Source organism: Eremothecium cymbalariae, chromosome 8 (genome assembly GCF_000235365.1).
Source record: "Eremothecium cymbalariae DBVPG#7215 chromosome 8, complete sequence".
NCBI classification, from domain to species: Eukaryota; Fungi; Ascomycota; class Saccharomycetes; order Saccharomycetales; family Saccharomycetaceae; genus Eremothecium; species Eremothecium cymbalariae.
Genome location: NC_016456.1, coordinates 198,229 through 213,852, shown reverse-complemented (window position 1 = coordinate 213,852; position 15,624 = coordinate 198,229). Strand labels below are relative to the sequence as shown.

Sequence of the window (15,624 nt, the reverse complement as noted above, 5' to 3'; positions counted from 1 at the left end):
ATGTCAATAAGAACTGGAAACATAAAGAATATATATTTTAAAAAGTCCCTCCACTATTGAACAGAACTATAGGGGCTTGTAATAAATAATACAAAAAACATAAGACTTTGATTTTAGAAGACTCCTATGCTCCATTACTTCAGTTCTCTATTCGAGTTTGAATCCATCTCGAACTTGGGGAAGTGAATCCACCGCACTGACATTAAATGTCATGTGATTATATCACTACGGACGATTATACAAAATTTTCAAAATCTTCCCATCCATCACGGGTAATCAACCAATTTCTTTCAAATATACTGCAAAACGCTACTGAATAATTGAGGATAATTCAAGTTCATCTCAGCATATATGACCACCAGTGGGTCTATTCTCCTCTTATCTGAAAAATGATCTATCTGAAATCCATATTAAAAGTGATAGATAATTCTGGTGCACAACTAGCAGAATGTATCAAAGTGCTTGGAAAAGGCTCTCCGAAATCTGCAGGAAGAATCGGTGACAAGATAGTGTGCGTCGTTCAAAAGGCAAAGCCTCTAAATCAAGCTATTACTGGTCAATCCAATAACAACCGTGTCAAGAAGGGTGATATAGTACGTGCTGTTATTGTCCGCACAAAACAAAGCAATATGATTCGTCCGGATGGGTCAACGATATCTTTTGGTGATAATGCATGTGTGTTAATTAATAAGAACACTGGCGAACCACTGGGTACAAGGATAATGGCTAATGATGGTGTTGTTGGTAGAGAACTAGAAGAAAAGGGATATAACAAGATCTGTTCTTTGGCGAGTAAAGTGTTATGATCAGTACGTATGCGTGTATGTGATTAAAACTAAAAAGCACCCGCGAAGACAAGTATATATAATCAAGTACATATATATACTTTCCAGTGACATGTATATAGATTATATCTGTGATTTTTTTAGCCTTAACTAAAAAAAATTAATATTACCAAACTCATTTAAAGGTACCGCTCTTTGCGGATGGAACTCTTAGCCATGGTGCTTCTCTCTTTGACAACAAGTCTTATAGTTAACGCAACATTTGGTATGCCTCATCCAAGGAGTTTCTAAAATTTTTGGAATAGTGATTCTCTTTTTAGGATTCCATTGAAATATATTGTATAAACACATCTTGCGGCAGCGATTTAGCTCCTGATTCACATGTCTTAATTCTTCAAATACGTAGTACTCGCCATGTTCAGTCATATCTTCCAAGAAAGTACTATACAGTTGGTCCTTTTCCTTGATGGCAACTTTCCATAGATAATGGCCTAATATCATAGTGCAATATATGATACCACAGCTCCAACAATCTACCAACCTGGTATCATATTCTCGCCGTGCGATAAATTCTTCAGGGGCCACATATGGCTCTGAACCAACTGCGCCAGTCTGGAAATGAACCCGCTTTTCCCACGCTGTTTGGAAAACAGAGCTAGAACCAAAGTCACAAATCTTTAAGACTCCAGTTGGTGTGAATAGTATATTTTCTGGTTTCAAATCACAATGTGCAACACCATGGTCATGCATATAGAGTACACCGTTTAATAATTGCTTCATGAAGCAGTCAGCCTCTAATGGGTGTAGACCGGAGCCTGACTTAAAAGACCTCGTTAGAAGGCTATAAAGGTCTCCCGATGGGCAAAACTCAAATACTTCAATAAAAGCATCATGAGTCTGCATAAGATCTAAAACCTTCAGAATGTTGGGGTGTGATGAGTGCTTTCCTGGTTCAGTCCTGTCAAGACCACCACTTAAAGAATGACCTATAACAAATTCTGATGTTAATCTTGTACTGAATTTCTCCTGAGATTCATCTCCCCTTGGCTTTAACTCTTTGATGGCATAAAAAAGTTTCCCATTTCGCTCATAGGTATCCCTGGGGAAACGTTCATTAGTAGAACCATCTCCTAGAGGGGTTGACATGCTTTTTGTAGTGACCCAGACGGTTCCGTACGCACCGTGCCCAATCATCCCAATACATTTTCCATACTTCTCTGCTAAAAGTTGCTTACTCTTAATGGTTTTAACTGTTGGTGGAGAATCAGAGGGTGAATTTTTATTTAACATTTGGATGCTGTTATTAATTTTTTCTGCTAGATTGTTAATTAACTTTAACTCATCCTTACCAATGGCAGCGTTTTCATTTACGATTTTTGGTATTTTTGAATTATCATCTCTATCTTGACCATAGTTTTCATCAGAATGTGCTTCTTCATCACTCGGATATCCAACTTCATCTAATGCAATATTTAACCGTTTATTCAACACATGCTTACTACTCTCGGGTAAAATAGACATCGCAACACTTAATTCGCCTTCTTCTTCAGCTTTATGAGATTTGAATACCCCGGAAAATGAAAACCCTAACTTCGATTTATGACTTTCAGCATCCTGACTAACCAGAGGCAGAACCTTTAACGTGTGTTCATGGTTTCCATCTTCATCAACTGTAAAATGGTCCTGTTGAATAATATATTTATGACGTTTTGAGGCAGTTTCCTCCCTAATTGATCCAATCGAAACTGATGCAGCCCGTTCTCGATTCTTACCCGTACTTGCGCTGCGTGACCTTTGCGTGGAACGATGTGGCCTTGCAATATTCTGTGGGTATATAAGAGACGGTGTTACTTCTCGTTCTAGTTGAGCGTCTATCGATGCTTCAGAATTGTACTCTTGGATAGTTTCAGGTGGGAAGTCGTCGGACTTGACACCAGGTAGTATGCCGCTGGAACCTGTATTCGTTCGCAGATCATCACTATTGGCAGCTGGTGAAACAGCTGGTGAAGCTGACATCGACCCGTAATTAGGTAAATCATGATTATTATGCTTGTCGACATAGAACGCAGTAGCGGAGCATGCTGATTTATATTTTACCGAGTAGTCGTCGCTAATAACTGACTCTTCCGATTTGTTATTGTGACCATTATGTATATCATGTCGTGGTGATATGGACAACTTTGCAATCCCACTCAAAGGTGGCTGGTGCTTTGGAGATTGCATAGGAATTGATGACGAGGATGCAGATGTAGTCGACGAAGAAGGTGGTGGCGTTGGTGAATTGGATTTAAACAGTCCCCTAAACGACTTCGATAAAGAGCGTGACCTTTTTACCGAGTTTTCTCGAGAAATTCTCACCTGTTGAGGCATCTGCTAAAGAAACAATTGTCACAAATGACCAATACCACTGAAAGTAAAGGATTATCACTTATTATTCGAACTTCGACCGATATATGACTTGCCTGTGCTTCGCTCCTATATTATTTTGTCAGCGTGCAATATTTTAAAGGTTCGCAATATGACAAAAGTCCAACTTATAGCCTTTCTTTTTCTCAGCGAAATACAAGAAATGACATACTGCGTCAGTACACAATTACGTACGATATTTAAATATTTAAAAGAATATAATGATATTTGGTTGACGGTATTTAGTGTCATATTAAAGGGGCTATTTTTTAAACTAGGATAGGGCTATAGCGCTGCTAAATTGTACACAAATGATTGCATACTATCGATGGAGCTTAATATAACCATAAATGTACCGAATAGTACAAATGACAGCGATGAAATGGCCGCAGCACGCTTGTCGACACCTAGTAAATATGCAGTTGCAATAGCGCTAGAGTTGCAGCCTAAAGTAACACCTCTAGTGACGTAGTCACCTTCAGGGACTTTAATCCAGTCTAACATGGGCCCGCCCGTAAGAGCACCCAGGACACCACTAAGCACGGTTGTGACAGCCATTAGTGTAATTGATCCATTTAAGTTAGCAATTGTAGGTGTGCCGAGGGCCAATGTGATGTTTCTTCCGACAAATCCTATAGAACGGTCTGTACTGATTCCTATCTTGTGACATATTAGGGGATAAAGGGTAAGACAGGATATGCTTAAGACACAAATTGGAGGAATCATGCTGAGAAAATGTTTTCTCAAGTCACGTCTATAAGAAAACATGGGCATTGACAATGCCACGATTGAAACATCCATACAGGAGCTAAAAACATCACCGGCACCAGGCCACTGACGGTATTTGAACTCTGTATAATTGAATAGATTTAGGTATGTTCTAGTGGTTTTATAATCACGCAGCTCGGTAATGAAATACTTGACTTGGCGATGCTTTATTAGAACAGATACCAACATAATTAGCCAAGTCAATGCCACAGAGCATATAACTGGGTGTACGAACCTCTTATGTTTTGGATTGTTTACTAAGGGGGCATTAGTAATGAACATAAAAGTGCATACAGCAGTGAAGAAATGGTAAGGCATAGTATACCATGAGAAAAAATAGCTGAACATTGATGCAAAAAAGCCCAGAGAGTATATTATGTGATGGAAATGTTCCTTGAGCATTGCTGTAGTAAAGATGAGGTTCATTTGCTGCGGAATCTGCCTTGTGACAGCCCTTTCACAATATATGTTCTTCTCTTCATCAGATACACGGGGGATAAAGCCACTGTTACGAGTTCTGGTAGGCGTTGGAGGCTTCATTGTCATAGTTTTCGAACCGCCACTTCTGAATGAAATGTTGCTAGAAGCCGTGTCTTGATTTCTGTCCGTACTTGATATATACAACATAGGCGATGAAGTAACAGGATCAGTACTGCTGCTGCTATTCTTTTCGTTTTTTGAGATTTGGGAATCACGTAGTGGAACATGGGTAACCGACCTGGATATTGGGATGTTTGAATTACTTGCAACTGACATCAATTGTATATCTTCTAGTCCATGATCATCAATTTGCCTAGTGCTTGGATGTTCTGAGCCTGCAGCTGCTCCTTCGAATGTGCTGTTGGAACTATCAGATGACTGTTTAAGTTCTACAGGGGCAAACCTCGACCTCTGATCTGTATCATCACCTAATTCGTGCTGTCGAGTAAATATAGACTTCATCTTTTCTGAAGAAAATGTCTTTTGGCACAGTATCGTGATGTAAGCCAGGACTACAAAGCCAACCACATATCCAATCACAAAAGTAGCAACAATAAGCATTGTCTCTTTAAATGAAATCCGATCACTTAGTGGTAAGGTGACAAAAGCAGGAGTAAAAAATAGATTCATCCATCTCAAAGACCAGCCTAATGGCACGTCTATTATTGATATGTACATATCGGCATATGGCTTCTTAAGCATAGAACACATGCACATAAATGCAAAATTTACCAACATCACAGCCACAGACGCAGGAAACTTGATTCTAAAAACATCCTTTATCAACCTGTCAACACCATACAACACACAAATAACGCAAACGACTCCCAATGGTATCAAAATGTATTCCCTTATTAACTCCTTATGGTATATTCTAAAAAACCGTTTTCCAGTCTGATAGTGCCACTGCTTAAACATTTTGGGTATGTACTTTTTAATCTTAATTGTAGCATAAAAATTCTTGTAGCAATAGCAGCAGGGTCCTCTTTTAAATACCAATCCAACCCAAAAACAACACAGCTGCCGCGGTCTAAATCATTACCACTCTTCCAGCAATAACCTTCCGAGAAGTAGCAAGCAATTCTGCAACGGCCTTTCCAGGGATGCATATTTCACTTCCAACATTTGTTACCCTGTCGTAAGCACAGCAGCCAGGTATCGTACGACCTCCCATAGTTGGACCGTTTGGCAGAATGTAGCCGTGGGACTTAGCCCTCATAGGGATATTATTTCTTAATGTTGCTATGTACAAATATATATGACGCTGCGAATCACTGCTTTTGTCCAGCTTATGGAGATCAACTTCGAAAGCAATCATTGCGCCGTTATAGTTTCACAATCTGTTCTGAAGGGACTTTCTCATGATCTACAACTTTCAGAAACTCATTCATAATGTCTTCACTCCTTTTTCCAGACATTTCTATCGTCTCTGTAACTTCCCCGTTGGCTTTCACAATCTCCAGGATACAGGGGACTTTAGTGTTCTTGTTCGTATTATTGATACGGTTAACTTGAATATTCAAAGTAGGATTATAGAATTTTAACGTGGGTAAATATGTTTGCCAAAACTTACGAGCCCCCATATGTCCATTTGCAGAACTTACCTGAAACGTTAGCCTCACCACGTTAAATTTTGAAGGGTCTAACAGGATTTGCGACTCCAGCGTAGTTGCGCTAATTTTATTGCAAAGTTTCAATTGTTTAAGCATCTTGAAATGTACGCAAATTTACTATACCTTAAACAGAACGACTTTGAAGTTTAAAACTGATGTCGCAGACTTCTCTCCCTCGAAATACAAACAAATTAGGTGAATTGGGTGAACTAATACTTCTTTTGATACCGTTACAGTACTAACGGAAATTAGAGGTTTTACGATGAAGCTATAAAATTTTTCAAGACGCATGTTCTACGAATGAGCCCAAAACAGGGTTCTTCTCATGATTAGTACTTTAAAGATAACGAGATGTAACAGTGCTGTTGCTGATATTAACGTGTCTACAGTTTTAATGGCTGAGTAATTAACTGTCTTGGGCTGCCTTTAGTTGCTTTCCCGCTTTGCGTTAGCGAAAAACGTAATATTGCAATCTTTTATTTAAATAGAACGATATATACAAAAAATAGTAAGCATTAGCATTAATACAGACGCAAACATTATCGAATTTAATGGGGAGAATTATTACAGAGTTATTTGGTTATCTGTGGTAGTAAGAATATGAGCAGTGATGTTGGTTTTAGTTCTTTTATGCAGGTTAGAAGGCTATTATTGTTTAGATGTGTTGAGAAAGGGTAAACGGTGAAAAAAGCGTTTAAAAGTCGCAGAAGAGAGAGTGGTATTGGTCATCTCCAAGGATGCCGTAGTTGACTTCTTCTTCTGGATACCTATCATACTGGGATGTATCTCCTTGGCCAGGGCGGATGGGAGGTTCGTAGGGTGTCTCAATGTTTCTACAAAGTAGCTTATCCCATATTACTTCACTGAACCAGGGATGGGCTTTGACATCACGGGAGCCATTTTCAAGATTGCCCAGTCTCTTGCTGAGATTTCTTGTGATGAGTTTGGAGAGTAAGTTTTGGACATCTATGTGGAAGAATGGAGGAAATTTAAGTTCTGCGTTTAGAATATTCTCATAGGTTCCCATTGTGTTCTGGTCATAGAATGGGGTGTAGCCTGCAAGCATTTCGTAGATTAATATACCGAAAGACCACCAATCAACTGATTTGTTGTAAGGTTTTGTGCTTACTACTTCAGGTGCGATGTAATCAGGAGTGCCGCACAGGGTATATGTTACATCTGGGACATACTTTGCGAACCCAAAGTCTGTCAGCTTTATATGACCATTCTTATCCAGTAAGATGTTTTCAGGCTTGAGGTCACGATATATGATATCTTTGGAGTGCAAGTATTCCAGTGCTAGGCATACTTCTGCAGCATAGAACTTTGCAACCGGATTTGGAAACCTCTGCGATTTCCGCAACAAAGAAAACAGTTCACCACCTTCAATGTAGTCCATAACTATAAATACCTGTTGAGCGTCTTGGAACGTTCCCCACATTCTAATCACAAACGGATGTGAAACAACAGAAAGCATTCTTCTTTCATCATTAGTGTGTTCAACCTGTTTTAATTTAACAACGACATGCTTTTTTAAAACCTTCATAGCATAAAATCTACCATTGTGGGCAGAACGTACTAGGTGAACTCTTCCAAAACTACCTGTTCCTAGAGTCCTAAGAATTTGGAAATCGTATAACGTGTATTTTCCTTTGGTAATGCTTCCTTCTAACCCTGCGTGTACCCCGCCGTTGTTATTGACAGATCCTTGTATCCAGTCTCTTCCTATAGGATATTTTTTATAAAGTGAACGATCATCCTTAGACGATATGACTGAAACTGGACTTGTACGGTCTTGTTGTTGCGGGATTTCTTCAGTCGGTACATGGGCTGGTAGGAAATGTGACATAGTGGATTCCTCAAGCAATCTCAACCTCTTAGAATTAGATTCAAATTGTGACAAAGGAGAACTACGTCTCTTAATCGGTATGTTACCGCTCAAAGTTATGCTTTAGAAAGTTAACCGTTAATACAGCAGTTGCCCTTTGGATGCGTTGATATTTATCCGTGAAAGTTTTTTCTTTACCCTTTCCTTTTTTATTGTCAATCTATTAACTACTTCTTTTCTCCCTCAAGATCAAGTAGATACCCGTCCTAATTATGACGAACAAATACCTTATTTTAATCCTCTGTCTATTGTCAACAAAAATACCTTACAATATAATACACGATGCTCGAGCAACTCTGTAAAAATACTTCAAATGCAGCAGCTGGTCCCTGTTACATTTTGGCAATATAATATATATATATATATATACCTTAACTTAAAAGGACAAGAAATGCATCTTACACTGGCTACCTAAATATGATTCAACTTCATTCGCAAAAATCCTAAAATGCAGAACATAATCCTTCACGTTGAACCATGATACGAAGGTATCGCTTGTGATCATTAACATCAATTTACTCATGGTTCAAGAATGGTAGATATTCCTAATTAGTTCCGCTGGCGACGTTGCAGGGAACAATAATATACAAGCGTTGCGTTACAGTTTTTTTTCGGAATTTTCGTTCGAGGAAAAATTAAAAAGGAAAAAAATTTCTGCACGCATAAAGGCTGAATTAAATGGACTAACAGATAGTAACCGATTGATGTATATGAGATGAATTAATGTGTGTGCGCAGGCTTAGCTGACTGTGGCAAAGAGCAATCTTCGAATCGATGCTAGGTAATTTTAAGTAGACGTATTTGATCTTCTGAGAGATTCGGTAAGCAATCTTATGGTATTGTATTGCCATAAACCGTAACATCTGGCAAGTATGTGGCGAGTAATAAACCTTTCCACATAAATGGAGAGTCGAATAAAATGATGTCGATCGATATAATGTAGTGAGGTATCTGGGCATCTATGTGTACTGATCTTTTAACCTTTTTTCGAGGCATAGAATTAAGGGGGCATTCCCGTCAACAAAATGACAGTAACTATCTATCCAATGCAGTAATTGGGTAGTTTACTAACAAAATGACAGTAACTATCTATCCAATGCAGTAATTGGGTAGTTTACTAACAAAATGACAGTAACTATCTATCCAATGCAGTAATTGGGTAGTTTACTACAAGTTTTCTTCATTTAGACTTTACTCCATATAGAATTGTAAACTGTGTGCAATAGATTACTGCTTTAAAATTCTATAATGCGGAATTGTTGAACTAGACAAAGTTCGAAGCGAACTCTTTCACACGTAAAAAAGGCACGTTAGACGATTACGAAGAATGCCGACCCCAGTTCTTGCAATAGGATATACTTCCAACGAGATATGGTGCGCAGTTCCTCGACACTATTATTACGGATTATTTCTTGGTGGTTAGCTAACCACCAAGAAATACTCGGCTCAACGCGCGGAACCGGCTTTCAAGCAGCTAACTAGTTTAAGGTCCGTGACGTAGTAGTATAATATCGAAATAAAAAGTATTCCAGCTAAGATAACCAATATAAACGTAACTCAGGCGATCAATTTGGGATCCATCTCCTGTGCAACCGTTCTGTTACAGTTTGATTTAGCTGTAACACATCAACAACCACATGACGTAACCAAATGCGGTTCTAGAACTGATGAAATGAACGACAATGAATCAAGAAAAATCAAAAGGCAAGTAATAATGTTAAATGTGCCTGGTCTTCGAAACTGTGAGATCATATCATATTTTCCGCTTCAGGCAATCAGCAAACATGTTAAGATACGTGCCCCTCATTATCATCCAGGAAAACTGTTCTAGTGAAAAGAACAGTTCTACTCAATTAATAAGCTTGCTTTTTGCTGTAGGATCATCATGTTTAAAGGATGATATTATACGGAGACATCTCAAGGCTATATCGCTTAGTCCTGCAATAGGGAGACCGACCGCGTATATAATTGTGATCCACTTCGATTAAATGCCAAGAATAATATACTAGTAACACAGTAAACATAATAATGCTTCGAAACGCCAAAAGATATACCATTATGTATATGTCTGAACCTCGGACTTATCAATAATTGGCAATTGAACTTTCTGAACTCGGGCCCCTTGTGAAACTCCGATATTTCCAATCGTTTTTAAACCGCGCAACGTAAACGAATTTGTTGCATCAATCGAAGACAGCATACACAGGAATTAGATAGTGCTTCGACCATTCCAGATAAGTTTCTTTCGAGGAGGATGTGATGATGGTAAAATGTACGTACAATGATCATCCTTATTTTTACTGTGATTTCCTACCTTTTCGCGTGCCAGCTGGGACGTTGGCGGCAGTAACGTTTTTCAAAAGTAGATGGCTTGATAACTCTAATATCAACATAAATAATGATGAAAGGATAGCCAAACAATAGTTAGATATTGTAATTCCTATATCCAACCAACTTCCCTGGGTTTTTAAAAGGAAGAAAAAATTTAAGGAGAGAATGTCGCTAGTGGAGAGTATAAGTGTGGATACTGTGTAGGCTTTTATATCCAGTTGTAGATTCATCATACCTAGGCCAATTGACAAAATGATGTAAGGTACAATTAATTTTAACATCAATAAGGCACCCATTGGGAACGGATCAAATATCGGTAGTAGCCTGTAGACAGAATCGAGGGAGAAAGAAGATATGGATGCGACATTTCCGGTACCAAAGAATGCAACTTGTAGAAGGAAAAATCCAATAGCTGAAACTCGCAATAGGCTCATGCAGTTTTTGGTATTTCTTGATGCGACATTTAAAGCTCTTATTTGGGATTCGAGTTCTATCCACTGGAAGATGTAACTTGTGAATAGAATGTAGAAGAAAGATTCAAAGGAGATGGTCAGGATAATAAATGCCGGAGCAAAAGTTGCGTAAATAATTAAAAGCCTCACCCTATAATCGTTATTCGGCTTTAAACAGTTCAGTATTGGCATAATGATTAGGGAGATTAGAAGAATGGCCCATCCACTAATTCTAGCATCATTTGGAAGTCCTTCCCTATTTTGCAAGGATATGATCGATTTGTTAGTCACACCAAGCATTAGACCAATTAGCAGAGCTTGAAACAATAGAACGCTTCTAGTATAACTGTCCATTCGGTTAGAAACAGCCCATATCCCATATAGTGTACTGAATAATATTAATATCCCAGAAACATTTATCTGTACCAGACTTTCGATTTTTACAGCATCGAATAATGTGAACACGGATATACACATACTGTTTAAGATCCAGAATAGGTTAGTTTTAACGCTTTTTATTCCGCATAGAAACGGGTAGATAGTCAGAACATTGAATATTAACGTAAAAATCCAACGAGCAAAAAAACCATATACAATGCCTTCATAAAGTAGAATGACAACAGTACCAATTCCTATGCTTTCAACTGTAGATACCCCTGTAAAAAATTCCCTTATACCATCATATAAAACCTGACTGTTTGTAATTATTTGGCTCCAAAAATACAATGGAAAAAACAAATACATATAGTAATTGAATGGAGAACGTTGGTAATATAATAGGTAGGTTAAGGAGGTGCCAAGTCCTCCAAAAAATAAATAATTGAAAGTAGACGTCTTTGTTTCGTATTTGGTCTTCAAAATGAAAGATCCCAAAAAAACAGATATAGAATAAATAATCCATCCGATGAAACCAAGAGTAACGATGGTTCTCAGCAATCTCCAATTATATTGAGTTAGGTATTGTAATCCTTCTAATGCAATACCCATTAGTTCTTCAGTTAATTTAATAGCAGTTGGTTCCAGGTATTTCTCGCCTTGAGCAATTTGATCGATCAATAATTCAATTTCTTGAATGTAAGCTGCGTGAGATTTTTGAGCAAATGGTGGGTATCTTTTGTACCTTAATTGAGATTCCATGACCTCGCTCTCTTTGACAAGATACTGTTCTACTATCGCCCTAGCATTGTTGTACAGTGCATGTAACTTTTCTGTCTCACTAGCATCAATATAGGATAGTGGCAACTCGCCCACGGAATTAGCTGGATAATTGGCCCCGATTAAGTACGACATTAGGGAAGCAATATCAGCCTGGTTAACATCATTACGCTTTATGTCGGATAATTCCCAATTCTTGGTATAGTTATCGTGTATTGGATGTTTGTTTCTTACAGGCTTATTTAACCCAGCCCCCCAAGCTACTAATGGGGTCCTAGTATTATTTGGATGACCATCACCATGTGATCCAAAAGCACTCATACCATGATCCGCTGTGAACAAAAATGCTGTGTCATCATCGCCAAAGAAATCACGCACTTTGTCAACTAGTAGCGAAATCTGTTTGTCAATGTATTTCACATTGTCATAATATTCAGCGGAATACGGTCTATATGAATGACCGGCAGTATCACATCCCAATAAATGCAAGAAAAAGACATTTCCATCTTGGAATATCTCCTCATTTAACGTAGCATTAACAGTAGAATTGCGAAACAATTGATCCAGATGCCTAAACACATACGCATCTAATTCAATCGATGACTGAGTGAAATCTTCAAATTCATGACCATACATCCACGCACTAACCTTATTTGGGTCAGATGCACCGTCCTTAAACATTGGTAAAATATCTGGCGATCCAAAGGAATAAGTATGCGCAGATTGGTTGAATACACTGTCAAAATTTACTGGGTTCTCCTTCCAACCTTTGGTAACAGCACTGACATCCTCGTAAAACCCTGCAATCATAGAAACATGCCCGGGTCTTGATTCTGTCGGCATTCTAGTATGTGATATACCATATGTTGCATTGTTCATAACCAAACTTCTAATAAATGGAGCCAAGAACTCTGCCTCTCCTGCAGACGGGTAAGTAATCTTATCAAACGTCGTATCTGCTCGTAATCCATCTCCCACAATTAAAAACAGCCTTTTGGCTGGCGGCTGCTCAGTACTAACATAATGCTTCATACCATGAACTAGCGGAGAAACAAAATATATATCAAAAATGGACCATAAGTAAAATGCGTGGAATAGAACTCCAACAGCAATGAAGGCCACCCTATGACTAGTCCGCATAGTTGTAATGTGGTTAAAGTATTTCTCTCAATAAACGTAAACGAAAAGTTCTTGAACACTGGACAATTAGAATTCTTCTCAATCTAGATTATGCATTTATATTATGATGGAATTATGTATAGTGAGCTGGTCTTTTAGTTGTTTCTTTCACAAGCGCACGGCGAACATTTTAAAATGTCCGGTAATAACCCTAGAGGTTTCATTGGCGCTAACCAAGCAATGGGATAGCTAACGTAATGTCTTAAGTATACAGTGTTAATTGCCTAACTATATATATTATAGAGTTTATATTTAACTAAAAGTCCCAGTAGCGTAAACACTTCTCAATAAATTTGTAAAGGATTCAGCTACTATCCTTTGTCGATGTTGGATCTCGATTAGCTTTGACACAACTTCGATATCGTAATTCCTAGATTCGATGTAAGCAGCCATATTTTCCACTCTTATCAGTCTGTCTTTAAGTAGTTCATCAGCTACAGATCTGTTAGATAAGATAAAAAGTAGTTTTCTTTTCACACGAGTGGCTTCATTATTAAATGCTAGTATTTGCTTTTTGCATATCTCAATTTCAGACTTGTCTAAAATATTACACTGGAGAGTTGGAATGGGAGGCAATTGAATATTGGATATCGAAAGATCCATTCCGAATTCCCCAGGAGGAATTACATCCAGTTTGTATAATCTTGGAATTGGTTTATTAACAGGTTGAGATAAATTGGCGGGATCATCTGTTATAATCGTTGGCTGCATTTGCAGTATAATATTCTCTGGAGGCATGGAGGAAGCTTTTGATAGTTTTTGTCTCTTAACGTTCATCCGATCCAAAGAATCGCTAACGTTCCTCATGTTGAATGTCTCGCGTTCTTCAGGGAGGGAATTGTTTAGTTCTCCCAATTTGAAATCCATTTCTTCTTCAGATGATTTAGAGGCAAAACTATCAATGCCGATATACTCTTGCATGTTTGGTTCTGTCTCATTATTTTCGGCAATCTTAGTGTAATCAGGCTCAAGATCACTCTGTTCCTCCGGTGTACCTATCCCATCCTTTTTTTCAGGAGGTATATCAGGGGAATGACAACCATTAACCTTCACTTGGTCGCTGAATTTATTTATGATGGTCCTTAGCCCATCTAAACTATCTGTTCTAGATGTAGGGACTGTCTTCAGAGGCGATGTAGACCTTTTGCCACGCCGGCGAGCTTCAAACTTGGTTCTAGCATAATGGCGATGACTGGAACTTGGGAAAGGTGAGCCAGGGGATTCAAGCATATCCTTTTTGGGCATTTTAACGGGATACTCGTCATTTAACAAGTTTGTATCGCGGGAGTCCTTCAGACGTTCCGCATTAGAAGGATAGATAAACCTAGCACTAAATGTCGAGCACTTTTTGGTATCATTTACTGGCGATTCAGGATTGCGCTGATGCTGATAACTTTTAAGATTAAATGATTTATGTCCACCGGACATTGAATGCGTTTTATCACTAGGGGTCGTAGAAAGCCTCGAATCATTCTCCAACTCAAATTCAGTACCAAACCCATATGGCTGCTCTTCATATGGCTTAGCAGCTTTGGGTGTCTTACTCTTGGAGGACAAGGAGGAAGATTTTTTTGACTTCGAATGAACTCTATTTGGAGACTCCAACGATTCTATTATTCCGCCCTTTGGAATATATGTATGAAGCCCCTTGGATATTAGTGTCTTGTCATATTTCAGTTTCTTCTCCTTATCTGTTAGGATTGAGTGTGCATGAGCAACTATCTTGAACAATTCTGCTGCTTCCTTTGATTTTGACTTATCAGGATGTAATTCTCGAGCCAGCCGCATATATGACTTCCTGATATGCATCTCAGTGGTATCAAATGGTAGTCCTAAGACGGAATAATATGTTGTTTCATCTAGTTTGATTTCGTCGGTAACCATGCTGTTGATGCAGTCCCTTAGGCCCTTATCTCCTTATATCCTAGTAAAGATGATCGTTATTTTTTGCCTAACACTATATAATCCAGAATGTTGGCAAGCGTTTACAAAAAAAGGTACAGTATTATGACCGCTGTAAGGATCGAACACTCGTATTTTAGCCAAGATTCTTCGTCTTACCAACTTGGCCACGAAGTCCTAAAAAGAGGGGGGCTTCAAATTATTTCATTAATAACTATAGCGAAAATCACGTGTATTGTCGTAAAATTAAAAGAGCATCTCGGCAGTTATGATGATCAGACTAAGGAGCATCTTGATAGTCACGATAACAAGACAAAGAAGCAGCGAATCAGAGTTGTTAGAAGTGTCAAGATAACCATTGAGCTGTTATCGGCTAGGAATCTGCATAGCAATTAAGTAAGAGAGCTTAAGTAGGACAACAGAAACTATATAAGACCAAACTAGCTAGATTAGATTAGATTAGATGCTAGGTCCAGCTAGAACCCTAGAGGGTAGTTGAGCCAGATTAGAGACTATATAAACAGTAACTGATCATCAACCTACGTAGTAGCTGGCACGTGACGAGAAGTTCAAGCTAGCACGTGACCTCATCTAGTGGCCCTCGGCATGTATGTCGTAAAATCAAAAGAGAAGCTATTAGACATCGATAACCAAGCTAAGAAGCA

At 38.5% G+C, this 15,624-nt stretch overlaps 7 protein-coding genes and 1 non-coding gene across 8 annotated transcripts, besides 1 other annotated feature; 1 reads left to right on the top strand and 7 right to left on the bottom strand.

Annotated features, from left to right (window-relative positions):
• Positions 1 to 389: 389 nt before the first annotated feature.
• MRPL38 (mitochondrial 54S ribosomal protein uL14m) lies at positions 390 to 806 on the top strand (the record flags this gene model as incomplete). Its single annotated transcript, XM_003648162.1, has 1 exon — positions 390 to 806. One exon carries the CDS (start codon positions 390 to 392, stop codon positions 804 to 806), a length of 417 nt encoding a protein of 138 aa, XP_003648210.1.
• A 189-nt stretch (positions 807 to 995) lies between these two features.
• On the bottom strand, positions 996 to 3,155 carry KKQ8 (putative serine/threonine protein kinase KKQ8; the record flags this gene model as incomplete). The annotated part of the gene is made up of 1 exon (XM_003648161.1): positions 996 to 3,155. The coding sequence occupies one exon, from the start codon at positions 3,153 to 3,155 to the stop codon at positions 996 to 998; it is 2,160 nt and encodes a 719-aa protein (XP_003648209.1).
• Positions 3,156 to 3,476: 321 nt separating this feature from the next.
• Ecym_8097 (LrgB family protein) lies at positions 3,477 to 5,357 on the bottom strand (the record flags this gene model as incomplete). The annotated part of the gene is made up of 1 exon (XM_003648160.1): positions 3,477 to 5,357. The coding sequence occupies one exon, from the start codon at positions 5,355 to 5,357 to the stop codon at positions 3,477 to 3,479; it is 1,881 nt and encodes a 626-aa protein (XP_003648208.1).
• A 407-nt stretch (positions 5,358 to 5,764) lies between these two features.
• MRP49 (mitochondrial 54S ribosomal protein mL61) lies at positions 5,765 to 6,148 on the bottom strand (the record flags this gene model as incomplete). The annotated part of the gene is made up of 1 exon (XM_003648159.1): positions 5,765 to 6,148. The coding sequence occupies one exon, from the start codon at positions 6,146 to 6,148 to the stop codon at positions 5,765 to 5,767; it is 384 nt and encodes a 127-aa protein (XP_003648207.1).
• Positions 6,149 to 6,746: 598 nt separating this feature from the next.
• TPK3 (cAMP-dependent protein kinase catalytic subunit TPK3) lies at positions 6,747 to 7,901 on the bottom strand (the record flags this gene model as incomplete). Its single annotated transcript, XM_003648158.1, has 1 exon — positions 6,747 to 7,901. The coding sequence occupies one exon, from the start codon at positions 7,899 to 7,901 to the stop codon at positions 6,747 to 6,749; it is 1,155 nt and encodes a 384-aa protein (XP_003648206.1).
• A 2,336-nt stretch (positions 7,902 to 10,237) lies between these two features.
• MCD4 (mannose-ethanolamine phosphotransferase MCD4) lies at positions 10,238 to 13,018 on the bottom strand (the record flags this gene model as incomplete). Its single annotated transcript, XM_003648157.1, has 1 exon — positions 10,238 to 13,018. One exon carries the CDS (start codon positions 13,016 to 13,018, stop codon positions 10,238 to 10,240), a length of 2,781 nt encoding a protein of 926 aa, XP_003648205.1.
• A 291-nt stretch (positions 13,019 to 13,309) lies between these two features.
• Positions 13,310 to 14,941, bottom strand: JJJ2 (Jjj2p; the record flags this gene model as incomplete). Its single annotated transcript, XM_003648156.1, has 1 exon — positions 13,310 to 14,941. The coding sequence occupies one exon, from the start codon at positions 14,939 to 14,941 to the stop codon at positions 13,310 to 13,312; it is 1,632 nt and encodes a 543-aa protein (XP_003648204.1).
• A 117-nt stretch (positions 14,942 to 15,058) lies between these two features.
• On the bottom strand, positions 15,059 to 15,143 carry Ecym_8092. The gene has a single exon. It is a non-coding gene; the product is annotated as a tRNA-Asn (tRNA).
• A 137-nt stretch (positions 15,144 to 15,280) lies between these two features.
• Positions 15,281 to 15,567: a sequence feature (soloLTR -fragment).
• Positions 15,568 to 15,624: the final 57 nt, after the last annotated feature.